The following is a 24,376-nucleotide window of genomic DNA, read 5'->3' on the forward strand; positions in this document are numbered from 1 at the left end:
CGATCTTATCTATTTCCATTAGCATCATCCTCATATCAGCTAAAAACACCTAAATGCTTCAAAACTTCCCTTCGCGGGGCTTGCCTCTGTCTCCCGATACGTTTGCTTCGGCAAAAACTGGCCAGAGATTTTCGTCCATTCAGCGACCGAAACGCCAAAAGCAGACTCTCGGAGCTGGACAATCTGCTGGAGTGCGGAAGCTCGTGATTACCCATGGTGGGTCGAAAGTACCACCTAAGGCAGAGAATAGCGGTGAAATTGCCGATTCAAACGCTGATTTTCAAGGTTCTCTTGAACAATATTTTGATTCGGTTTGGATTGCTCTCGATAATGCTCTTGGGATGATCTGGGCGAACGGTCAAATCCAGGGATCATTTGAGGCTCTATATCGGGGTGTCGAAAATCTGTGCAGAGAAGGCAAAGCTGAAGAGTTATGGGACCATTTGAAGGTCCGCATGCAGAAACATATCTGGGATGATTTCTGTAAGGAAAGTTTGATTCCATATGCAGAAAGTTTGACTCAAGTCGAGAATACTTTTGACTCCAATACGAATGAGATGGCTGCTCGTGTTGTTGATACATGGCAGTTATGGGGATCGCAGTTGACTATAGTTAGAAACATGTTTTTTTACCTTGATAGGAGTTATCTGCTACAGAAAACCGGCGAGGTATCGATTTGGTGAGTAGTCTTATATGGATGGCCAGGACTAAATCTTGATCTAATACTGGATGTAGGGACGCCGGACTCGTTTACTTCCGAAGTGTTGTCGTTAAATACAAATCAATCGAGCTCCAATTGATGGCGAGCATCATGGCTTCTTTTGAGCGATATCGATCTCATGACGTTGAGCAGCGTGAACTTATTAAGCGGGCGATTCAAATGTTCATCGCGCTCGATGTCTATATGTCGTTGTTCCATCCACAATTTATTGCTTCCACACGCGAGCATTATACAGTCCTAGCTGATGAAAAAGCTGAAACAGTCTCAGTCAAGGACTATTTGGAACTAACACAGTCAAGTCTTGCTTTTGAGCTCGAACAAGCAAATATCTTCAGCTTACGGCCCGCTACAAAAAGCCTGGCGGTCGAAGTAGTAAAGAAGGCAATGATCGAGTCAAAAGTAGAGATTCTCGTTAGTAGAGGATTTACTGATTTGATTTCTTCAAATGATACAATCTCGCTGGGACAGATGTATGAGCTGTTTTCGACTGTTGACCAAGAGAAGATTTTGCTTTCATCGTGGTCGTCATATATACGTGCGGAGGGAATGAAGCTTGTCATGGACCCTGCGAAAGATTCTGAAATGGTCAACTCATTATTGACTTTCAAAGCACAGTTGGATAACATTATCACAACATCTTTTAAATCCGATGATGTATTTAGTCACGCCTTACGTGAAAGTTTTGAACTCTTTATCAATAAACGGCAGAACGTGCCTGCAGAGATGATTGCGAAATATATTGATGAGATTCTAAGAGCTGGAAATAAAAAGATGGAAGACAGCGTATTGGAAGTACGGATGAGTGAGGTGCTTGTTCTGTTTCGATTCATTCATGGCAAAGATGTGTTTGAAGCGTTTTATAAACGTGATTTGGCAAAACGACTGCTCCTCAATCGGTCGGCTAGCGATGATGCTGAGCGAAGTATGCTTACTCGCCTCAAAACAGAATGCGGTACCGAGTTTACAAAGAAACTTGAAGGCATGTTTCAAGACACTGAGCTTTCAAAAGATTTTATGGTTTCGTACAAAGAGAGTAAGCTTTCTCTAGAATCAGACTCAAAGATCGAATTATACGTGAATGCGCTTTCGCGAGCTTTTTGGCCAACATATCCTGAAGTCAATCTCGTAATGCCGCAGGAAATGAATCTTTTGCTGAGTAACTTCGAGAAATTTTATCAGTCCAAGCGCAGTGGACGTCGGATTACATGGGCACATAGTTTGGGTCATTGCTCTGTTCGTGCCACTTTCCCGAGGGGGAAAAAGGAATTGAGCATGAGTTTATTCCAGACTGTAGTTTTGTTGCTATTCAACGAACTTTCGGACGGCGAGTTTCTCACCTATCGGCAGATCCAAGCTGCGACTGAATTAGAAGATAAGCATTTAATCCGGACGCTACAATCGCTCGCATGTGGAAAAATCCGAGTGCTATCGAAAGAGCCGCGAGGCAAGGATGTTAACCCGGACGATAAATTCGGTATCAACCTGCGATTCGAAAGTAGAGCGTTCCATTTACGAATCAACCAGATCCAACTGAAAGAAACGCCAGAAGAGAACAAGGAAACGCACGATCAAGTGCAGCGTGACCGACAGTATGAGATACAGGCGTGTATTATCCGGATTATGAAGACACGAAAAACTATCAAACATGTTGAGCTGGTCACGCAGACAATTGACGCTACTAAGAATCGGGGCACGTTGGATATGTCTGAAATTAAGAAGAATATTGAGAAGTTGATTGAGAAGGAGTATATGGAGAGAGATGGTGCAGACACTTATGTGTACCTTACGTAAATGATCTAATAAATGCGCATAACTTAAACTATCCATTATTTGCTCTTTTCATGCTTTGTTCCGTCTCCGATTCTGCCTTACGTTTACCGCCGTACAAAATCTGTCCATTGACCGGCCTAAAGTACGGCTGCGCTCTCCAATACGGAACAGTCTTATATACGGCACCGGAAGAATCGCTAGGTTGTTGTGAAAGCACAATGCGATCATTTTCCAGATTAATTGGGTCTGTCAACAGGTCAGAAATAATCTGCTCTACATGCTTCGCGATCTGCTCGTGCGTATCGACAGTCACGCCACGATGGATTTTAGCAATTTCCGCTCGGACATCCGTGTGTATTGCTAGAAACGGTCGCAAAATACCAAAAAAATGTGCCTTCGCACAGCCCAGAGAAGCCTCGCCGGGTGTCTTCTTGAGAATATCAACGTACTTCCTAATCACAACGTCCAAACGTGGGAACAAAGTATCGATATCGGTGGGATCGGAAGGCATACTGGAAGAATACGAAATCAGCTGCGAAAATATTGCAGGATTGTGCAGGTTGCCTTCTGCAACCATGACTCCGTCAACACCTGTGGCTTCCAAACAGCGGTGAATATCTTCTTGATAGAGTATATTTCCGTTTGCAAACATGACTGTTTCGGGTGGAAGATGATCTCGCAAAAACTTGATCATCGACCAATCTGCTAATCCGGTCGCCTGGCCTTTCATTTCTCTAGTCCGTCCATGAACCGTTAAGATCTGGGCGCCCGCAGAAAGTACCATACGTGCATAGTCAAGTGTTTTCTCTCGATTTTCAAATATCCGGATCTTAGCAGTCACTGGAATCGACAGATTCACATGCAAAATGTTGATTAATTTATACACGAGGTCCCATTCATCTTGCAGAAATGACCCATAATGTCCCCTTCGGGCAATATTCTGAGGACAACCAAGATTAAGGTCTACAGCATCACATTGATCTTGAACTAGTTTTGCCGCTTCCAGTAACGTTTCAGGATCATTCGCACAGAACTGAACGATTAGTGGTCGGTCACTTTTCTTCTCCCCGTCTAAGTCATGAAACACTTGAGCTCTGTATTTTTCTTGCGTGGCAAATAGCTTTGCGTGTAGCATTGGTGTATAGCACAGTTCCGCCCCGTACTCTCGAGATAGTTTCCGCCAACCGAGTTCCGACTGGTCCACCATCGGAGCAACAATCTTCTTCGGACTGCCAATTGACTCGTAAAACTGCCGTCCTGTTAGTTTTCGGACCGGAGTAGTCGATGCTTGCTCGGTCTGCACTTGGTGGGGAACCGTCATTCTGGCTAATCCCAATCTTCGAGTCTGCGCAAGAGATGGATATCTGCTCAGCGACAGCAGTGGATGCCGCCGAGTAACCTGATGCAATGAAATTTTATCCACTGGTCGATAGTACTGCGACCGCTTACTAACCTTACTCACACCGTACAATAATTTTGTATGACATATGTTAAAAAATTTCCGAGATATGAATAATTATTGCATTCTCTGAAGACCCAACCCGCAATGCTGCACGAATCCCAATATATATGGTTTCAACCCCGCGGAAAACTGACAAGAGCCAAGCTGCAGGTAACGAGGTTACGATCTCCTTGATTAAACGAGAGGTTGCTTCCCATTATTCAATTTAAAGTAGCTTTGCCAAAAGGAACAGGATAGTGACCAGAATAATTGACCGCGAACTAGATTGGTTGCTGTAATTGGCACTAATAAGATCTTTTCGCAAAAATAGAGCTGTGTTTGAAACCAAACATTATACTTGTTTGGCTTGACTGGCAGATATTTGCTCGGTTACTTCAACATTGGCTCTGAGATCGCTAGTTTTACGATAGAAATGTCGGCTGCAGATACTGAAAACGTTGAGAACACTGTAGTTGAAGTAGCTGATGTTGCTGAAATGGCTGCGGAAGAGCCAGCTGGGAAGGATGAGGTAGCTGATGCAGTTTCTGAACAGGTATGATCGAACAACGAGAAGGGACGCGCATGCGCTCTGATACAAGATTGGGATTAATCTGGCTGACAGTAACTAGACTGCTGCTGAAGAGAGCAATGCAACTGAAAATTTTCTTCCCGTCGAATCTGAACTAGAATCTACACCGATTCAAACTGTATCATCCGAATCCGAAACTAAGGATAATATTACAGTTCTCTCTACTTTCGACGACGCAGCTAAGGCTACTGAAGCAGCCATGAAGGCACTGCCTGACTCTGACAATGTGCAAGATGAAGTTAATGTGTCTGACGAACAGGAAGAAGATGATGCTGATTCGCCATATGAGGAGTCTGTTTCTGTTTCCCCTTCTGAGTCTGCTCCGGAATCCGCGCCTACTGAAACAGTCGCTGCTGCACCGGTTCTCGCTGTTTCAGTTCCAGAGGCACCGGAACCTACTGTCGATGAGATTGACCTTACTACGGCAGAGAGCTTGACTGCAGATCCGGAGACACAAGAAGTATCTTCGGATTCTATTGATGAAAAACTCGAAGATGTCGATCTCACTGATGACCAAACAACAACGGCCTCGGTTTCTTCACTTGCTCGCGAAGTATCTCCAACCTCGACGCCTCCCTCGGAGACTAATACGTCCAAGATTGCGCCCCCCTTACCGAGTAGAAATGCTAAGAAAAGCCCATTCGCTTGGTTTCGGCAAACGAGATCTTCAGATAGAGATACCGGTGTCTCTACTGGATCCACGTTTGCATCTACTTTTTCTTCGTCTTCTTCGATTTCAAAGAAAAAACGTTCGACCACCTCTCGAGCATCGACTTCAATTAGTAGTATTACTTCCGCTACGGCCCCAAACTATGATTTACTTTTGAGTCGTATAGAAGCTACCAAACTCGATCTACAGAACCGAGATGCATCTGAAATGGAAGCTCATTTAGCCGGAACACAGAAGCTTCGTGACGAATTTGAAGCGCTTCGAAAAACGAAGTCATATGATAGTGCAGATTCCGAGGCCGATTTGGCATCTATAGATTGGGATTTCTGGACATTGATTGTCAGTGACTATAGTTCTATGGCAAAATCACATCCTACGGAACTCTCGCATGCGATTCAGAATGGTTTACCGCCGCCGTTACGTGGAACGATTTGGCAACTGATGGCGTCCTCTAAGTCTTCTATTCTAGAGGAGGTATATACAGATTTGATTACGGAGACATCGCCGCATGAAAAGATGATCCATCGAGATTTATCGAGAACGAGTTTTGCAAAGAGCGTAAAAACTGAATCTTTATTTAATGTTTTGAAAGCGTATACCTTGTTTGACCCTGAAGTAGGATATATCCAAGGTATGGCCTTCATTACAGTTCCTCTAGTGCTAGTCTTGAAGGAAGAAGAAGCGTTCTGTCTGCTGGTGAATCTAATGAAGATATATTTGTTGAGGGATATGTTTTTACCTGAAATGCCGGCGTTGCATTTAAGATTATATCAATTTGATCGGATCTTGGAAGAAACTGTGCCAAAAGTACATACACACTTAGCTCGTCAAGGAGTTATTTCGTCCATGTATGCTTCACAGTGGTTTCTAACTCTGTTCGCGTACAAGTTCCCACTACCGATAGTTCTACGAATTTTTGATATTGTTGTTGCTGAAGGTCTTGAATCTATTCTTCGCTTTGCGGTAGCGTTAATGAAGAAGAATGCAGATTCAATTATTGCACTTGAATTTGACACTCTCGTGAATTTTTTGAAAGAAGATTTGTTCGATGCGTATGTTGACATTGAAGCCACACAAGCGACTCCATATAAAGCTGCTGTTCCTTTTTTTGTGAAAGGCGCAATCACGTCGACGATCTCTGAGGTCGTATACCGAGTCAATGATTTAGTGGCAGACGCATATGAAATCAAAATTGTTCCGGAAACACTAAAGAAGTATGAACAAGAGTATATTGAGTTGCATAGGGTAGAAAAGGAACGGCAAGCGGAGCTTGAGGGCTTGAAATCATCAAATGCGAAGTTGTCTTCCAAAGTAAAAGAGCTAGAAGCTAGTCTTGGGGCACTTAATCAGGAGCATGTTACGCTTGCAAACGAGCTCGTCCAGCTAAAAATGGAGAAGGAGACGTTGACTGATAAAAATACGGATCTGACAGCTGAGATGGAAGCACTGAGAGCAACAAATTCAAGTCTACAAGCGCAGCTCGATGAGCTACCTGACAAGATTCAGGCACAAGTTGAGACGAACTTGAAGACAGAATTGGACAATTTAATGACGCGCAATTTAGCAGTCATGGACATGAACCGCACATTACAGGACCAATTAACCTCCTCTGAGACCGAGTTGGCAGATATCAAGGTTCAATATGCTACGGTTAGTGTTTATTTCTGTATATTGGATTTCTATAGTGACTAACTAATAATAGATAAATCAGCAACATCAATCGCTGAATCAGAAGTGGTCGAATATCCGCAAAGTTATTGGAACGGGGACTGATTAATTAGATTGCAATAAAGTTCCAATAAATTAATCAACTACCGTCTATTGACGGACTTATGTAAAACATGCTCTTTCATTGTGAAGCTTGCAAGACCTGCACAAGTGGCGAAGAACGCGGAAGCATAAAGCACAGCATGGACAGCGTCCAAATAACTCTGGGTTACAGGGGCGCGGAATTCTTCAGGGATGCTGCCAATCATTTCAGCCGAATCTGAAACCAAGTCTATGATTTCCTTTGCGCCAGGTCCGGTGATACGCTCATGAAGTCTAGCAGATAGGACATTCTGGAATATGGCTGCGCCGATTGCTACACCAATAGTAGAGCCCGTTCCACGGAAACCATACTGGATTGCTGTGCAAACGGCCTGTAAATCGTGTGGAACTGAGGCAATGAGTCCGACGAGTGTGACAGTAAGATAAATGCCACCACCAAAGCCAGGTAGTAACAAGTAGCAGCCGACAAGGACTGTGTTTGAATTTTGGGTAATTGTGCAGAGCAGCAACGAGCCGGAAACAAGGCAGAAGGCAGCAAGATAAGACATTGGTTTATACCTACCGGTGGTACGCATGTACAGTCCGCAGACCATGGAACCGGTAGCGGAACCAATGAACTGAGGGATTAAGCTAGACCCCGACTTTGTGGGGGACTCGCCTTTAACAGCTATCATGAATATCGCTGTGTAGAAGATGTTGGAAAAATAAACCATGGTCATAAACCAGGAAGTGAACGCAGAACCTCGAACTGTGCGGTCTTTTAGTAATCTTAGAGGCAGAACCGGCTCTTTAGCAATGTAGAGTTCAATGTAGACAAAGCTAGCAATCACGACAAACGACAATACTAAAAGACCAAGCACTGTAAATGATTTCCAGGGAAAATAGTTCCCGCCCACGCTCACTGAAAACAGAAACAAACAGAGACCCGATACCAACGTGAACGAGCCCGCAAAGTCAATCCGCTTGAGTAACGATTTATCCACGGGCTTTTTGGGCAGATCCAGGTTCATTTGGATCGCCATCATAGATAAAACGATGATCGGTCCTTGCATAGCGAAAGTCCATCGCCATCCCACGGTTTCGGTCAGGATACCACCAACAATACCACCAAATGCAGCACCGCAGCCATACAAAACATTGCCAATGCCTTGAAGCAGTCCACGCTGCCTCAGCGACACAATATCAGATAATGTGATTGCACTGAGCGTCGAAAGACCTCCTCCTCCAGTTCCTGCTATTGCGCGGGCGGCTACGAGAAACCACATATTCGGTGCGATTCCACAGAGCACGCTTCCGATTCCAAATAAAACCTATCAAGAGTTATTGATACTTTATTTCTCTGAAACAGACAATCAACCATACATTACTGATTAGCAATAAGGGCTTGCGACCAAATATGTCAGACAGCTTTCCATACAGAGGCTGAACAGCAGCCTGCGAAATCAAATATCCAGTCGCAATCCATGACACAGAGCGCAATTCGTTAAAGTCTGACGCAATTCTGGAAAGCAAAGTTGCGACAATCGTACCGTCAAGTGCCGCCAAAAAAACACCCACGTACAACGATAAAAACACCGTAATTAGTCGGCCATTGTTGAGTTCTTCCTGTTCTTCGCGGTCAATCAACGACTCCACGTCCTCGTCTGATGAAACGTCCTCGACTCTATCGCTCAACAGACGCGACGCTTCGGCATGTGCGTCTGCAGCTTGCCCTTCTGTACTGTTCATTTCGGCTCTACTTGTCTTGTTGGCTAGTCGTTGTCGTTTTAAATGGCTGTTCAAATTGTAGTAAAATCATTCAACAGCAAAATAACACAGAAAAGTAATTACTACTACTATAATAACAACAATAACAACAACAAAATAGGCAAATAAACAATATCAGCTACAAGTTAATTCTAGCACTTCAACACTCCATCCACAGAAAAAAATTCCACTCGGCGAACCGCGGAGTCCCTGTGTCCATATATGTCAAAGCTCGACAAATTTGGCCGGTTATCTCCTGGAGCAGCCGAATCACTTCCAATGAGCCCAAAAGGCAGATTTTCCTCTATATCGACCAATTTGTTTATATTGCTTAGGAGTTACAATTGAGCTATCCAATTTCTATGAAAAATAATACATACCATCAGTTCAAATCTTCGTTTGTTTACTAATTACCGTTTACATCAAAAATGAAAGGCTACATATAAATTTGGCGCAGCCTAATCGTTATCAGCACGTGCCATGATTATGTAATTACTGATATAATTGACTTCTATTATCTCGAACTCAGCCAGTAAAGGAGGAAGTAAAACAAAGCAACTCAATAATTCTATAATTTCTATAATTCTATCGTTCCATGTATTTAAATCAGTCGTGCTCCAAAAACAATCTTGTTTGCCAAGCACAGAAGATTGTGTTCGACACTTGTGGATGCAGATTCGATATCCCATTTAGCATATCCAAGACCGGAGGCCCGCATGCCAGGTTCGCTAGCGATGTCTGTTTGCTGACCGAAATGATCAGGAATGCCATCCGTCGAGTCGACTGAAGACGTGAAATCAGGCGGCGCAGTTCGCATGTCGAATGCTGAACGCTGACGGACGAGATATTGTGCATTGGGAATCGTCAGCGGAACGACGGGAATGTATAGCGCCGTCGAAGCATAACTAGTATTATTCATACCCTGGATCAAGTCGCAATGCCATGCAACGTAATCTCCGGGTTCAATATCCGGCATCGAAACCATTGAAGTATTCAAATTTAGATGCGGATGTGTAACTTCAGAGAATTCTTGACTCGCGCCCTGTGCTGTCAACGGAAAATGATCAGTCGGTGCGATAAAATTCAGTGCACGGAGGGAGTCAAAAAAAGGTCGTAACATGGTATATGCAGTTGACTGCTTTAATAAAGGAAGTACACGCAAAGGCCCTTGTCCGAACTTGGAAGTAGACAGCGACAGTAGACCCTGATACATCCGGAACACCGATGGAGCAGCAGGAGTATCGTATATATTGGAACAGGCCCCAACTCGATGAGCATAGTCCATAGCATCATATGATTCCCAAGCGCCATCCAATATGTCTCCATATGCAGAAGCATAGCTACCATCTTCCCATCGTTCGATAGACCCGCCATCGATACCAGGAATGAATGAACCACTATTCAGACTGTTACAAACAGCAGTTTTATCATGCCAAATGCGGTCTGCATATGTAACCGGATGATTTGTAGAGATCATGATATTGGGTTTAGACGAGCGCCAGAGACTCATCAAAGCAGATTGCACTCGAAGCATGTTCGGATGTGAACGCGCTTGGAGTTGCGGTTTAGACCAGAAAATGTCATGAATAGGTCCTGGCTCGCCGCAAATCCGCTCGGTGTCTTCTAATAATCGTCCGGCTTCGTCTGGTGGAATCACGTTCTTGATTACCACTATTCCACGTTTGCGAATCTGACTAGCCAAATCTTGTGACGAGAACAAATTTCCACCAGAGATGGTATCTTGCTCAATATCTAAATTGAAGTCGGCGATAGGAATCACGGCCGACCCACGATCACGAATCTCAGCCAACTCAAGTTCGAGACTTTTTAGTAGCCGGTGCCAGCCGTCCGCAATTTGATATTCTCGGCCAGCAACAAGATTTCTCTGTAAATCTTCTAGTCGTTCGGAAAGACTGGGTTCAAGTTTATCCTGGTTGTTGCACAACAGCAAAGGAAACAGAGAGGAAAAGTGATCTGTTGAAGGCCCGCTGCGTGCCGACACTGGGAAATACGGTGGTTCTGCTGCTATCTGCGGTTCAACATGAATGCGACGCACTCGTGCGCTATCAATATTGCTAAGCAGTTGTTTTATACCCTTCGAAGGCGACCGAACGACCCGAGATCGCAGCATTATGAATGGATCTGTCTGTATAGAATGCGGTTACTGACGGTAAAGAGAAATGGAATTCCGCCTGCGGATTCAATCAGTTCGCGGCCAGCGCTAACAAATAACTCAGTGCCCTTCTGAGTATGAATACAGGATATTTTTCCAAGCAGAAAATCAAGCTTTTAAACGAAATCCTGCTAAAATTTATTGTAGTAGACACAGGGCAAAACAGGATAGAAATTACTCGGGAAAAGACGGAGAGCCGCTCATCTCGAGGCGTGCGCCACCAGTTTGCCACGGGCGCTCAACGTACATTTCTGTCTGCAACTGCGCAGATTTGGGAACGCCAACAAAGGCCGGACTGGGAGGAACTCGTGTATCGACGCGTCTTTACAATGTATACTAGATATTGTATTTCGTTGCTAATTATTACTGCTTAAGCAATATATTATCTCATACTCAACTAGCTATCTCGGATATTGTATTGGTTTACTTTATGAGGAGAAATCCATAACAAGGTCTGTTCCGTTAGCAAAAGGAATGTACAGCAATGAAGAACAGCTGGATCGGAAATTGCCGCTGAATGGATTAGTTTTATGTTCGACTGGCTTATCCGCTGATGAGCAGCGAGAAATAGAGCACAAATGTCATTTAATGGGCGGTAAGTTCTGTGAGGATCTGGTTGGTTCGGTAACCCACATTGTTCTTGATCGGCCCACCACGGAGAAATACAATTATGTCGTGCTATATCGTCCGGACATCGTGTTTCTGAACCGAAGATTTGTTCCACAATTATACGAGAAATGGATCTCCGGTGACGACGTCAACGTGGAAGTTGATATAGTTACATATGGGGAATACCGCATGTTTTCTGGATATACGATTTCTGTCACCAATGTAACTGATCCTGAGCGGTCGAAATGGATTAATTTCATCCAGAAGCATGGAGGCGTGTATTCCTCTGGAGTTGACGTCTCCACTAGTATCCTAGTAGCCTGGAAGCCAGAGGGCCCAAAGTTTGAGTTCACTCAGCGTCGTAAGATGCTTTCCGTTGATTCGAGTTGGCTCTTGGCCTGTAAACGACGAGGAGCGTTTGTTCCGCCGTCAGATTTCAGTTATGCGTTGACATCCGACGAGCGGGCATCGAATTTCAGAAAAGTGCCATCGAAAAATACAAAAATGGAATTGCAAAAAGAGACTTCGTCTATTCCAAAAGATCACTCCCCCGCGCCGATGATTAGGAGAAGCACAAAGTCAAAAGGAGGAAGTACTTGGCAATCATTGATGCAAGAAGCTACGAGTGCTGAGGGCGAATCTATAGAGGTATCTCCTTTCGAAATTGTTTCTGCAACGGAGGTGGACAGCGCTCTGAAGACAAGAAAGGAGTCTCCCAACTCGAAAGATGCCCCAGAAGAGCTAATTTTGAAAGGATATGTGCTATGGTTTAAGGGATACGATAGTAGCAAGATCATCCGCATTGATCCTTATCTATCCAGTCGAGGGGCTAAGGTCGTGTCAACTCTTGATGGCGACATTACGCCAACTCATGTAGTCGTTGAATATAAGGAACGACCAGAAAATCTTCCAAAAATAACTGCTGCGACGACTCTGATTACAGATTGGTTTCTAGACTTGGCTATATATCACAAGCAAGTGGTGTCACCTGTAGAGTCTAGATATGCCTCCTATCTTGGATATGACATTTATTCACCAGAGGCTCATATTTTCAAAGATCTGACAATTAGTTTGTCTTGCTTTCAAGGTATGGAACGTGTGCATGTGCAACGTCTAATCCCCCTCCTGGGTGCATCAGTGAATATCGGGTTAGACAGCCAGGACGATCTACTAGTTTTGCCTAGCACTGTATATGACCGAGTTCAAAAAGAAACTGGGGGGTCATTACCTGGAATCACTTCGACTGCAAAAATTCAGCATGCTAGACTCTGGGGTATTCCGATTATTCCCGACAAATGGATTCTGGATCGGAAATATTACAAAAAAATTGGCAAGTTAGTTTCCGCTGCGAAATTAAGGCGTCAAAAACGAACGGCACATAATAATAAGGAAAATGATGACAAGCCGAGACGAACGCGGCAGAGAGTTAAATGAAGATACATCGGGCCGGAACAGTTTGTATCATGTATCATATTGTATTGTAAAATATGCATAGATTGAATGGAGTTGTGGACAGAGAGAACATAAACTAATCCAAACAGCAAAACTTTAGTCATCTACACCTTCAAACGTAGCAATGGCCTGGCCACCCAAAGCTTCTGTGACTTCCTTTCGTAAAAGATCCCCAAGAGTATCGCTTGTCCAATGATCGACCCATTTTCCATGGATTAAGTCATATCGAACTGGTCCTGTGATCGGGCTGCTAAGCCAAATCTGCTTATTTGGAGGCTGCTTATTGATCACGTATGTTCCATTTGGCGGTAGAATTAACGTTAGCACGCCTTGCTAAATATCTATGTTAATAAAAATAAACTTAATACAGTGTTCTTCCATACACTCAATTCAGAATCTATCTGGCCGTATGTCTCACCCAGTTCTTCCAAATGATCAAAAATGTGTTCAAGTGTGTCATCTGCTAGCCTATGATATTCTTCAATGGAGATTTCGTCTGGCTCGAGCTTGCCTTCCTTGCTTGTGGATGCTGGTTCAGCGTATAACCTTCGTAGTGAAGTCGAAAGCAGACGACTTGAAGTGACGTTTGACTGGCGGAGGAAAACTGGAATCGACGGTAAACGGTATAAGGATTGTTTAGACCGAGAAGCCAAAGCTTTTCTCGTATGCAGACGGACAATTCGATTCATTATTGTTTATTAAATCAGAATCTGGAAATATATATATATATATACAAATCAGCCAATCATCAGGATAGCAAATGTCTACGAACTTGATTTCTGTTGGGAGAACAACTAGTGGTTACCAATTCTATAAGAAGCCCATCAGTAGAACACTACTGTTTTTTCTTTGCCTCGTCCTCAGGTGCTTTTGGTGTCAGAGAATTCCAGTAGATAGCCATTAATATTGCAAGAATGCCGTTCAATACTGCACTCAGCAAATTGCCTGCAAGAATTATTTGGTCGTCGACTTCTTGAAGAGTTGTAAATACTCGTGCGAGACTACCTCCTAGATATGCAAAAACAGCAACGGCGCTTAGCTGGCCGGTAGATTTCTCTCGCACAATTGTAATAATCTGAGGAATTTTGCTTGCAAGACTGAGAGGAATCGTCAGTGTTTGTAGAGTAGCCAGCGTAGTGGGCGACGGTCCAGGAACATATACTAGAGCATAGTAAGAGATTCCAGCCACAACAGGTAATACCCCGAACGCAAGCGTTTGCTTAGAAGAATAAACCAGTAATAAAATAACTATAGCAACATCTTGAACAAAGAGGAACGACTGCTCGCCATAGGTGCTGAATGGAAACCCGAAACGAACCGCATATGCAAACATAATCAAGTAACTTGCCGCTTCCAGAACTGTTCCTATTATTGATACTCCGACAGCAGACTGTGCATTAATCAACTTTATGATTTGAGGAAGCTTGATAACCGATGATGCGATGACAATGAGTAATCCGAGTAGTTTACTAAATGCAAGCTTCGCACAAGGTAACACTGCTTGATCCTGCGGAGGAATCACAAGTAGACCTGCGTCATAGATGAGTATTTTATAGCATACATCTCCAAATAACGATTGTCCAATGGAAACAACAAACTCAGGAAGCAATCGAGTGAATTTTTGTGCTTGAGTTGAGAAATCCATTTTTACTGAGTACGTTGCAAAAAAGGGCAAGTCTGCGGCGGTCTGAACTATTTGGCATGTTGTACTTGATCAGCAAGATTTCGGCAAGTTACAAATCAGTAGATACAAACTCAGGCAGATTTTCAAGTATAATTGAAAAAGCTAATTGCTTGACGACTGTTGCTTGTCCTTAACTCATATCTTTTAGCTAATCAAATTGCAAATTCAGTGTGCCAGTCACCGTCTACAAATCTCATTCTACGATGTCTCGGACATCCAATTCCTTACAAAAGTATATAGAAATCCCTAGCCAGTCATCCATAATTGATATGATTGATTATATAACGCCAATAAGGATGTAAATGTAGTCGCCATCTGGCTATCCTGTTCGCGCAATCACATGATTGTCACCAGGACAACGTCAATATTAATTTCGTTTTATAGATGAATCTGACAAGAAGCATAAGTTTGAAAATAGATGTAAAGGGGTGAGCATGGCAAAAACTATTTCTATAACAGACAGATAGTTTAAGAATTAGTTTGCGATTGTCATTTTGACTTGCGCAGTGAACTCAGATCCACTAAACGGCATGGACCACAAATGTTCACGAATACGATGAGTATATTTAATTCTCGGTTAAACAATAGCATACGCAGAAATCTTGTCTCAATCCACATTATTTTCCTTCTCTCCGAAAATGTCCATATTCGAGATGATTCTGAGTTTTCCGATGGTTCAGAGATTGAAGTGCGCACCGCCTAAATCCGCATACAGAATACTAGTTTAAGTAATGCAAAAGATACAAACCAATACAGGACTGATTTCTTCACCTTATTAATCCACTCGAGGTCAATATCCAAAGCTGGTTCTGACCAAAAACAATCCAACTCAATAATCACCCCTCAAAACCCGGCAAACGCCGAGATCAAATACACCTACGAGCCCATCGCTGATGATCAGTCATGAAAGCCACGTATTCAAGCCTGCGCCTACGTCGGCGGCCGACGGGCGACAGTAAAATAACAATCGAACTTCAGAAAAAAATGGTTATTGTTAGACAGGATGTGAAGCTAGACAAGCCACTGAGAATCGAAGTTGGAGAAGTATTCGATCCTGCTGTGCAGCTTATCGTGGAGCTCCTAGCAATGCGACTAAGTCCAGATCCAAGAAAACTAATGTCGAATAGCTGGCTGAATCTATATGTGGTTGAGGGTTGAGTCGAGTTGACAGCCAAACGCCCGCCCGCGGGCGCGCGCACGCGCGCTCGCGCTCAATCTCTACTTAGAGTATGGCTATCTCAACCTTATTCGTATATTGAGGCTGTCTCCTGCGAACCCGATCGCCTGCATTCGAGCAAAGGGCCGTAAACGGTGATGAGACTCGGACAGATGACTCGTTCGGATGAATAATTTACGCGGGTAAAGCCTTCTTCGCAGCCGTCAAATATGGACTTTTGGTCGATAAGTGCAAATTCTGGAATCCCTGGATTTGAGCTGAGTCTACAGACACCGGCCATAGTGTCCCTGAGACTGCCTGTGCCAGGACAATGCTTGAAAACAACAGTCTTGCGCGGGACGCAGACCAAAGTATTCCCAGGTCCCGGTTATCAGTTGGCGGCCGTGCAATCAGGTCTGTTCGTAATGATAATGATTATGGAGTAGAACAATAACTGGCCGGGCAAAGCTGCACGAAGCAAGTCACGAAGCAGGTGGTGCGTGCGTTTAAGTTGCTGGTCTGCAATTGTGCTCTGGACGTTTGCAGGGCACACTTTGAAGCGTGTCTGCTCCTGGACGACGTGGAAGATATGGAGCACGATCTGCAGGTTCTCTACGGACTTGAAATCGCCTGGTTGTGAATTGTGCGAAACAGGATATAAGACGAGTAGAAATTTTTGCTCGGTTTGATATTCTTATCAACCGAGATTCTTAAAGCAGAACGAAATCTGAGAAATGCATAAGACCTGACTCCACTTCCTTATCGCAAAAAATTTTGGCAATCTTGGCCAAATCCACAATGAAGTAAGGTCTATCCGGATTGAGAGTGGGCGATGCAGTTAGCAATTCAAGTACAAAACCGCACTTAGCCTGCCTTCTACAAGCAGGCCGACCAAAGCCGGGTGTTTTGCTGCGAACTAAGTTCTCGCACGGTGGCGTTTTCAGCTATTAGCCGCAAAAAGAGTCTATTTAGACAAAGCAACAGGTCCTATATACCTATGTCGTCCAGTATCTACATTGCAGGACTGGTTCAAGGACCGGATTGGGTTCTCAACAGAAGCAAGTCCTGTTTGTGCTTTGATAGACAAGTAGTTTTTTTAAGATCATGCCCTCGACGGCGTCAATCCAGTCGCATTGACGGCATATGCGCATCTTCAGTCCAGGTTCTGAGTTTATTCGTGTTCGGGCTTAGAGCTTATTCGAGCCGGTGTTGCTTGAATGGGCCTAAGCTCTTGTAGAGCGGGAGAGGGCCAGAGTCGACTGGGCGAACGTGTAGAATAGGGACTAAGACGAGCGGGAAATGCAACTTTGATTGCTGCTGTTGTTACTGTTTCTTTTTTGCTCAATCATTTACGAAAATTCTAGGCTGCTCAGCATATAGTGCCCGGTAAAGCTGAATTCCGTTATCGGGACAGGGTTGTTTTGTTTGTGGAAGTCCCGATAAGAAATCTGAGTTCGCGCTCTGACTGATATTGTTCAACTGTGCGTGAGCATCAACAAAGTGCACATTGCCTCCAACGTGTATTACGACGACATCACTGCAACTAGGGTGGATGAAAATACAAAATGCTCACATCTAATTTTCCGCGCTAGGACAGACTGAATTTATATTTTCCGTAAGACATATATCCATCTCGAGGGCCAGGGCTGGTCCAGTATTCTAAAACACCGTAACTACTCTCTATTTTGTGACAGCATTCGGCAACCTCTTTAGTGTCGAATTTGATATCAACCCATTCTTCTTTTTCCAGCTTGCCTACCGCCCCCACTTGAATTTCTTCTCGTTTGCTCTCTCTGCACTCACACTCAAGAGCGCTTGTCAACAGTCAACCGCCACCTGGCATAATCATTCGGTCCGAATTCCCTTCTTTCAATATCCGAAGGAAAAGTGCCAAGAACGGGTTCTTGTTAATTATCAGAGGGATAGTGATGCCCGCCGACGGGGATTCGACGGCGACCGTAGCGACTTCCTGACCGGGCGCTAGGCAGTAATTTCCACATTTCTTGTCTAGTAGCCCTAGATTTGTCAGTCTCTTATCGCTATCGTTATCGCTATCGTACTCAGGTGTTGGATTCAGGACCTAACTAAGACTGAAAATCTGTAGCGTCAGGCCTTGGCAACTATGGCTAACTGTCTCCTTGCGGTTTGCACTGTGTCGAATTTACATGTCTTACCAATTACTGGCCAAAAGCAAACGCCACTAGCACATAGAAAACCTACGCTCTGCAGTTCTGTGGTTCAGCTATTGGACACTACTTCGACACTGCGAAATACTTGGACTGTCAAATTCCCGAACGGCCTCAGCTGTGTCGCTCGACAATGCGGGCTGATACATGGATAATACTACTAGGTATAAGTTCAATGTGAGCAAAAGCAATCAGTTTACCTTTACTCTGTGGTTGACTCTCGGCAAAGGCAATGGCGCAGACGTAACAAAAAAAAATGTTATAAAGGCGCGGCATCTCTTCCTCTCTCATGAGTCATGGTGTTTGATTGTGGCCCAGTAAGTCTCGTTCCCGACACTATGGAGAAGGTAAGTCTTGCATGCAATTATGTCCTCTGTTCAGGATCTAATGGTTAGACCGAGAATTATAACGAAAAGACCATTGGCGTCGAGATCAGTGACGAGCCCTCGCTCGATAGTGATTCGATTGCCAATGAAAAATATATTGCGACCGAGTACACTGTTGAGGAGCGCGAACGCATTGCAAACTTTATTGCAAACTCCGAGAGCATGAAAGACTTGCTTGAACATGACTTCGAGTATATACTCAGCGTTCTCCCGAAGATGAACGTTGAGAGGGGTTTAGAGATTATCAAGGAAGCCCTTGAAGAGCACAGCGAGGATGTGAATTTCCCTAATGTTATGCTCGAGGACTTACGTGCAGTTATCAAGGGCCAGGAGGAGTCAGGCTATGATGAGGAATTCTATGAATTGGATGTCTGTCTGCAGGCATGTATATTGCGATATCATTCACCATATCCTGAGGTCCGCGCTGTTGTGCCACCTACGGATGATTACGATATGCCGTGCGAGACAATTCGCGCGTACATTATTGGTATCTTCTGGGTTGGTTGCGGTTCGTTCATCAATGAGATGTTCCATCAACGCCAGCCTTCCATTATATTGACAGCTACTGTCTTCCAGATCTTGGTCTATCCGTCTGGTAAATTTTTAGCCCGCATTCTTCCTAACTACCGTTTCAAATTTGGAAAATCCTACATTGACCTCAGTCCTGGTTCTTGGACGTTCAAAGAACAGATGTTCGCGACTATCATGACGAATGTTGGCGCCGGTTCCACAAATTTCTTCCACTACGGTTTGACAATGCGTCTTCCAATTTTTTTCAACCAGACATATGCTAAGTTTGGCTTCATGTTTTTGATGGCTTTCGTCACCAACTTCTTTGGCTTCGGGCTTGCCGGTGTTCTTCGACGATACGCGGTCTATCCTACAAAGGCTCTATGGCCTACGGTCTTACCGATTCTCCAGCTTAATAAAACTTTATTGTTGCCGGAGACCAAGACGAGCACGAATGGCTGGACAATTTCCAAATACAAGTTTTTCTGGCTCTTGTTTATAGGCAGCTTTGTGTACTTTTTCTTGCCTGACTACCTGTTCACTGCACTGTCCACATTCAACTGGATGACCTGGATTGCCCCGCAGAACAAGAATCTGGCTTTCATCACTGGTCAGAAGATGGGTCTTGGATTTAATCCTTGGCCCACGTTTGATTGGTCGGTTATCAATTATACGACGCCCTTGATTGTTCCATTCTTCTCGATGGCCAATCGTTTTGCCGGTGTTGTTCTTGGTGGCTTGGTTGTGATAGGTATGTATTACAGCAACTACAAGTACACAGGTTACTTTCCACCCAATAATTCGTCGGTGTATGATCGTTATGGTAACAAATATAACACTACGCGAGTAATTGTGGATGGAGAGTTCAACGCAGACTTGTACAAGGAATATTCTCAGGTCTACATCAGTGCCGGCAATCTAGAATCCCTTGGTGCTTATTATGCCATGTACTCTATTGCATTTACGTATGTCATGTTGAATGAATGGCGAATTGTCTGGAATGCGTGCAAAGGTCTCGTATCTAGTTTCAAGAATCGCAAGCTGTCAAACTATGACCAGTTTCCGGATGTGCATTCTACGATGATGCGCCGGTACCAAGAAGTTCCTGATTGGTGGTTTCTTATTGTAATTGCTGTTTCGATCGGTGTTGGTGCAGGTGCTATTTGCGGATATCCTACGCATACGCCGTTCTGGGCTGTTATTGTTGTCATTTTGGTGTCCATCGCTCTAGTCATTCCGGTCGTTCTCGTGTTCGCTCAGACTGGATATCTGATTCCTTGCGATACCTTGACAGTTATTATCGCTGCTTACATGGTTCCGGGTCGGGCAACTGCCTCATTGATTTGTCGTGTGTTTGGATACAATACTGATGAGCAAGCTGAATCTTTTATTTCGGATCAGAAGATTGGCCATTACGCCAAAATTCCGCCTCGTGCTGTGTTCCGAGGACAGATGATCGCGACGTTGCTCCAGTGTTTTATTACTACTGCAGCTGTAATCTGGCTCATTGATAATAATCCTGATCTGTGCACGTCGACGCAGTCAGCACGACTGGTTTGCACGTTCCCGAACCAGTTATACTCCAACACTTTATTGCTCGGTGTTGTCGGCCCGAAAAGAACATATGATGTGATTTATCCACTCCTTAAATGGGCTTTCTTGCTCGGAGGCATTGTCGGCACGTCCTTCTACTTTTTGCGCCGCTGGTTTCCACAGTATCTGAAATACTTCCACCCGGTCGTGTTCATGTCTGGCATGAACCGATTTGGTGCTACTTACAATGTTGCTTACTTCACGCCTGGGTTTTACTGCTCATTTGTGTTCATGTATTTTATTCGCAAACGCTATCTAGCTTGGTGGACAAAGTACAATTATATTTTGTCGTCCGGTCTTACTGCTGGTATGGCATACTCTGGCATTTTGATTTTCTTCGCGCTGCAGTACACCAAGAAGACAGTGACCTGGTGGGGAACTTCTGTTTCGTCAGCAGGTGTTGATGGCGGCGGTGTTGCCACTCGTCTAACAGCTCCCGTCGAGGGATTTGGCCCTGAGATCGGATCTTGGTCGTAAACGTTTTTTTTTTTGCAAGTAAACGATTTTAGTGTTGATGGTAATTTGGATTGGCAGTTTTTAATACATATATACATAAATCATTTGACGATTTCATTGTGCGAATTCAAACCGGTCGATAAAGAACTTTAGTAGCTGAAAGTAAATATTCTGGTTCAGAGGACGACGAATCGTGATATCCAAGTGGACCACGGTCGCAGTCTGCACACGCTAAATATTTGATGCCGCTATCAGATGATTTCGAGAAACCTAGATTCTCAAATTCAAACGGATCGGAGAGGACCCAGAACAAATTGTCATTCTGGTCAGCGTCAGAGGTATCGCTATCGAGGATATCGGATTTTTCTGGTGTTGGTGGCACAGGTCCCTAACGAGTCAGTTAAAGTAGCAGAAGAGAAGAATAAGAAAGTGGAACATATATACCTGTGGGATCTGTGATCGTCTGACTAGTTTTCCCACTCCCGGGACGAGAATCAGCGAGGAGCAATTTTCGTAGGGACAGTATAATTTGAACGAGTTTATCGAGTCCTGGTCTGGGGTAACATTTAGTTGGTGGAATTTCACTGCTGTTGCCGGTGATTGGACAAATTCTTTATCCATAATGAATATACTGTGGCAAATCTATACAATATTCCGCAAAGTTATTAGTACTGTATGATTTTCGTATTGATGTTGTGTAACTATCATAATACTAACGCACACAGCAATCACTTACATAGTATCGTCAAACTGGTGATTGTTATCAATCTCATGCGGCTCAGTTCTCCGTGGAAGAAAGTTTACTCGTTTGGCCATAGATCCGACCACTGTTCAGAGGCTTCAGTTTTCGGAAGTGTTTTACATCTGGTGGCACATCCCTGAACCTGAAATATGTTCGGAAGTTGTCTAGATGATCATGGCGCGTTTTTTTTTACCCCACAGCGGTCATACAGCATGGGCGGGGATTGGGAGGGCATTAATTATTCCTTTATAATATTAGGACGAGCAGGACACTGTTTATTAATTTTATATCGATATCACTGTATCAATATGTCGGTCACTATTCCAGATATTTCTTGTTCCTATTGTTGGCCCTGCTGCTATTGTTAGCATGGCCATCTGACCCTGTCAGAGATACCGACGGAAGGCATGTCCGTCCCGTCGCCACATCAATGCAACAATCTGTTAGAATATGTTGTGTTTTTGGCGGCCTTACACATGATTGGATATCATAATGCGATGTTTATTAGAATAAAGCAGTATATATAATTATTTATAATTATATGTTGTTATACTTGTAACCTTATACACAGTTACTCCAGTATTAGCCCCGGATTCCCAGTACAGCCGCGCCCGTGGCGAACCCTTTCGACTGTCCTCGTGGTCCAGTTCCACCTGCTTTGCCTGCTCTGGCCCCCCAATTAGTCGCCTTGCGCGTGGAGACGGCGTTGCTGAGACCAGCCCACGGAGGTCATCGGACACGGTTGGCCACGGTTGGCGGCGGAACTGATAAGTTGGTCCGGAATAAACGATTCTAACTGGTCCATCCACCGGTCGTGTCAACGTGTCAGGGCGGAGAAGTGAACGATCGTCAACTGCAGCGCGCGAGCTTTATAGATTGCTGCTTTCGGTATTGTTTCTACACGCTGACTGAGTATTTAACGCACAAGATCCTCCTCCATTCAACAACGGTGTAATCCAGAAGTCCTTAAATCTTGGTACTCTTGTATCTTTGTATACACATATATTTATATATCTCCACTTCCACATACATCCACATATATGAACACTCCATACAACACTCTGCCTCCAGTAGATATCGAGGCTTCCAATGCCTTCTCGGCTGTGCCGACGATTCTCACCCCACCGGCTGAGCCTTTACCAAAGTGCTCTCCTCCAGCTGACTCAGTCTCTGCGCTCTCTTTGTTTTCGCTTTCAAGCAAGATCGCTGTCGTCACCGGTGGTGCCCAAGGACTTGGATTTGCGATGGCAACATCACTATGTTCTGCAGGGCTTGCTGGAATCGCAATTCTCGATCTTAATCAACAGGTTGGGGAGGCTGCCGCGAGCAATTTGGCGAAAACCTACAACGTGCGCGCTCAGTTCTACAAAGTCGACGTCACAAACGAAGATAACATGAAGCAAGTTTTTTCCGCAATCAACTCTACATTTGGCGGAATTGACGTTCTTATCTGCAGTGCCGGTATCGTGGCAAACGTTCCTGCAGAAGAGTACTCATATAAAAGCTTCCAGCGATTACTTTCGATCAACTTGGGAGGCTCTTTTCTGTCGGCGCAATGCAGTTTTCCTTTCATGAAGGCCCGAGGAGGTGGATCGATCATATTCATTGGTTCGATGTCCGGCAAAATCGTTAATGTGCCCCAACCTCAGATAGCATACAACGCTTCTAAAGCTGCTGTCATTCATATGATGAAATCGTTCGCCGTCGAGTGGGCCCAATACGGTATCCGTTGCAATTCCATTAGCCCAGGATACATGGAAACAGGACTCATCGAATCATTTCCCCAGATTTGGGTACAGAAATGGATGAGCATGTCTCCCATGGAACGAATGGGCAAGCCCCATGAATTGAAAGGTGTTGCTCTTTGGCTTGCTAGTTCTGCATCGTCTTTTGTTTCTGGCACAGACATTGCGGTTGATGGCGCGTACACAGCTGTTTAGTGCATAATCAGAAGTTTTGTTTTGGTGTTTTCATGATTTGGAGTTCTATCGTTGTTGGAAAAGTATTAGTAATGTAATCGTAATGATAATATATAATTATTTAATATCACAAATAGTTCCACATTTTGGACAAGTACGCTTTTTCTGATCGTTTTGGAAATCCAGAACGGCCTCTTTAATCTGCGTTCCTAGATCAGTGCAATGGAATCCGGCTTCATGGACAATTTCTTCGCAGTTCTGGCAATACCATCGCAATTTATCAATCGACAGCGGTGGTCGCTTTTGCTCAATCACGACGCCGACTGTATCTGCAAATCGAACCGGGTTATGTGGAACGTTTTCTACGGCGCCATTAGTCTTGGTCCCATCGAACTTTGCAAAAATGATTAAGTACCCGGAAGTAAAAACATATCGCCTTCATGGATATGAATGTCCTTAAACTTGCCCTGGTCAACTACTTTCAGTAGCATGCTTCCTTTATACTGATAAAACCATTCAGGAGTCTCGTTGATATGATAATCAGTACGTTGGTTCGGGCCACCAACAACCTATTCTGTCAGCAAAAATACTATCGGGTTGACCGACTATCTAGATAGAATCGTACCATCACTGTATATCCTTCACGATAGACACAGTAATTGTTGATTGGTGGTTTCAGTAGATGTGAGTTTTTTGCCAGCCATTTTGGAAGATTGAGAGGTGCTGAAAGCGCTTTCATCTCGATTCAGTTCCGTATAGTAGGATTGTAAAGAATAAAAATGCAAATTACTAATGTAACTAGA

The 24,376-nt window shown here is 44.1% G+C and overlaps 12 protein-coding genes across 12 annotated transcripts; 5 read left to right on the forward strand and 7 right to left on the reverse strand.

Annotated features, from left to right (window-relative positions):
- Positions 1–53: 53 nt before the first annotated feature.
- On the forward strand, positions 54–2,512 carry V1516DRAFT_663756 (Cullin family-domain-containing protein; the record flags this gene model as incomplete). Its single annotated transcript, XM_066920539.1, has 2 exons — positions 54–679; positions 736–2,512. The coding sequence occupies 2 exons, from the start codon at positions 54–56 to the stop codon at positions 2,510–2,512; spliced, it is 2,403 nt and encodes an 800-aa protein (XP_066778284.1).
- Positions 2,301–4,042, reverse strand: V1516DRAFT_673619 (dihydrouridine synthase-domain-containing protein). Its single transcript, XM_066921943.1, has one exon. It carries the CDS (start codon positions 3,810–3,812, stop codon positions 2,541–2,543), a length of 1,272 nt encoding a protein of 423 aa, XP_066778285.1. The 5' UTR covers positions 3,813–4,042; the 3' UTR covers positions 2,301–2,540.
- Positions 4,043–4,222: 180 nt separating this feature from the next.
- On the forward strand, positions 4,223–6,985 carry V1516DRAFT_287345 (rab-GTPase-TBC domain-containing protein). Its single transcript, XM_066918859.1, has 3 exons — positions 4,223–4,485; positions 4,575–6,841; positions 6,894–6,985. The coding sequence occupies exons 2-3, from the start codon at positions 4,721–4,723 to the stop codon at positions 6,966–6,968; spliced, it is 2,196 nt and encodes a 731-aa protein (XP_066778286.1). The 5' UTR covers positions 4,223–4,485; positions 4,575–4,720; the 3' UTR covers positions 6,969–6,985.
- V1516DRAFT_636411 (major facilitator superfamily domain-containing protein) lies at positions 6,843–8,875 on the reverse strand. The gene is made up of 2 exons (XM_066920027.1): positions 8,324–8,875; positions 6,843–8,271 (listed from the first exon to the last, which is right to left on the reverse strand). Exons 1-2 carry the CDS (start codon positions 8,687–8,689, stop codon positions 7,003–7,005), a joined length of 1,635 nt encoding a protein of 544 aa, XP_066778287.1. The 5' UTR covers positions 8,690–8,875; the 3' UTR covers positions 6,843–7,002.
- Positions 8,876–11,149, reverse strand: V1516DRAFT_711491 (uncharacterized protein). The gene is made up of 2 exons (XM_066924267.1): positions 9,088–11,149; positions 8,876–9,037 (listed from the first exon to the last, which is right to left on the reverse strand). Exon 1 carries the CDS (start codon positions 10,836–10,838, stop codon positions 9,309–9,311), a length of 1,530 nt encoding a protein of 509 aa, XP_066778288.1. The 5' UTR covers positions 10,839–11,149; the 3' UTR covers positions 8,876–9,037; positions 9,088–9,308.
- An 86-nt stretch (positions 11,150–11,235) lies between these two features.
- V1516DRAFT_673625 (uncharacterized protein) lies at positions 11,236–13,145 on the forward strand. The gene has a single exon (XM_066921944.1). The coding sequence runs from the start codon at positions 11,355–11,357 to the stop codon at positions 12,921–12,923; it is 1,569 nt and encodes a 522-aa protein (XP_066778289.1). The 5' UTR covers positions 11,236–11,354; the 3' UTR covers positions 12,924–13,145.
- V1516DRAFT_673627 (frataxin, mitochondrial precursor) lies at positions 12,941–13,675 on the reverse strand (the record flags this gene model as incomplete). Its single annotated transcript, XM_066921945.1, has 2 exons — positions 13,325–13,675; positions 12,941–13,274 (listed from the first exon to the last, which is right to left on the reverse strand). Coding segments are annotated over exons 1-2 (539 nt in total), but the record flags the coding sequence as incomplete, so codon positions are not given.
- V1516DRAFT_673628 (uncharacterized protein) lies at positions 13,676–14,610 on the reverse strand. Its single transcript, XM_066921946.1, has one exon. It carries the CDS (start codon positions 14,584–14,586, stop codon positions 13,777–13,779), a length of 810 nt encoding a protein of 269 aa, XP_066778291.1. The 5' UTR covers positions 14,587–14,610; the 3' UTR covers positions 13,676–13,776.
- Positions 14,611–18,305: 3,695 nt separating this feature from the next.
- Positions 18,306–20,933, forward strand: V1516DRAFT_685086 (OPT oligopeptide transporter protein-domain-containing protein; the record flags this gene model as incomplete). The annotated part of the gene is made up of 2 exons (XM_066923596.1): positions 18,306–18,314; positions 18,363–20,933. The coding sequence occupies 2 exons, from the start codon at positions 18,306–18,308 to the stop codon at positions 20,931–20,933; spliced, it is 2,580 nt and encodes an 859-aa protein (XP_066778292.1).
- On the reverse strand, positions 20,667–21,647 carry V1516DRAFT_673636 (Mss4-like protein). The gene is made up of 2 exons (XM_066921947.1): positions 21,357–21,647; positions 20,667–21,300 (listed from the first exon to the last, which is right to left on the reverse strand). Exons 1-2 carry the CDS (start codon positions 21,531–21,533, stop codon positions 21,040–21,042), a joined length of 438 nt encoding a protein of 145 aa, XP_066778293.1. The 5' UTR covers positions 21,534–21,647; the 3' UTR covers positions 20,667–21,039.
- Positions 21,648–22,618: 971 nt separating this feature from the next.
- On the forward strand, positions 22,619–23,707 carry V1516DRAFT_673640 (uncharacterized protein). Its single transcript, XM_066921948.1, has one exon. It carries the CDS (start codon positions 22,695–22,697, stop codon positions 23,592–23,594), a length of 900 nt encoding a protein of 299 aa, XP_066778294.1. The 5' UTR covers positions 22,619–22,694; the 3' UTR covers positions 23,595–23,707.
- Positions 23,691–24,312, reverse strand: V1516DRAFT_663767 (3-hydroxyanthranilic acid dioxygenase; the record flags this gene model as incomplete). Its single annotated transcript, XM_066920540.1, has 3 exons — positions 23,691–23,935; positions 23,989–24,142; positions 24,199–24,312. The coding sequence occupies 3 exons, from the start codon at positions 24,310–24,312 to the stop codon at positions 23,691–23,693; spliced, it is 513 nt and encodes a 170-aa protein (XP_066778295.1).
- Between the last annotated feature and the right edge of the window lie 64 nt (positions 24,313–24,376).

Source organism: Lipomyces oligophaga (genome assembly GCF_038497815.1).
Source record: "Lipomyces oligophaga strain CBS 7107 unplaced genomic scaffold V1516scaffold_3, whole genome shotgun sequence".
Classification (NCBI taxonomy): domain Eukaryota; kingdom Fungi; phylum Ascomycota; class Lipomycetes; order Lipomycetales; family Lipomycetaceae; genus Lipomyces; species [Lipomyces] oligophaga.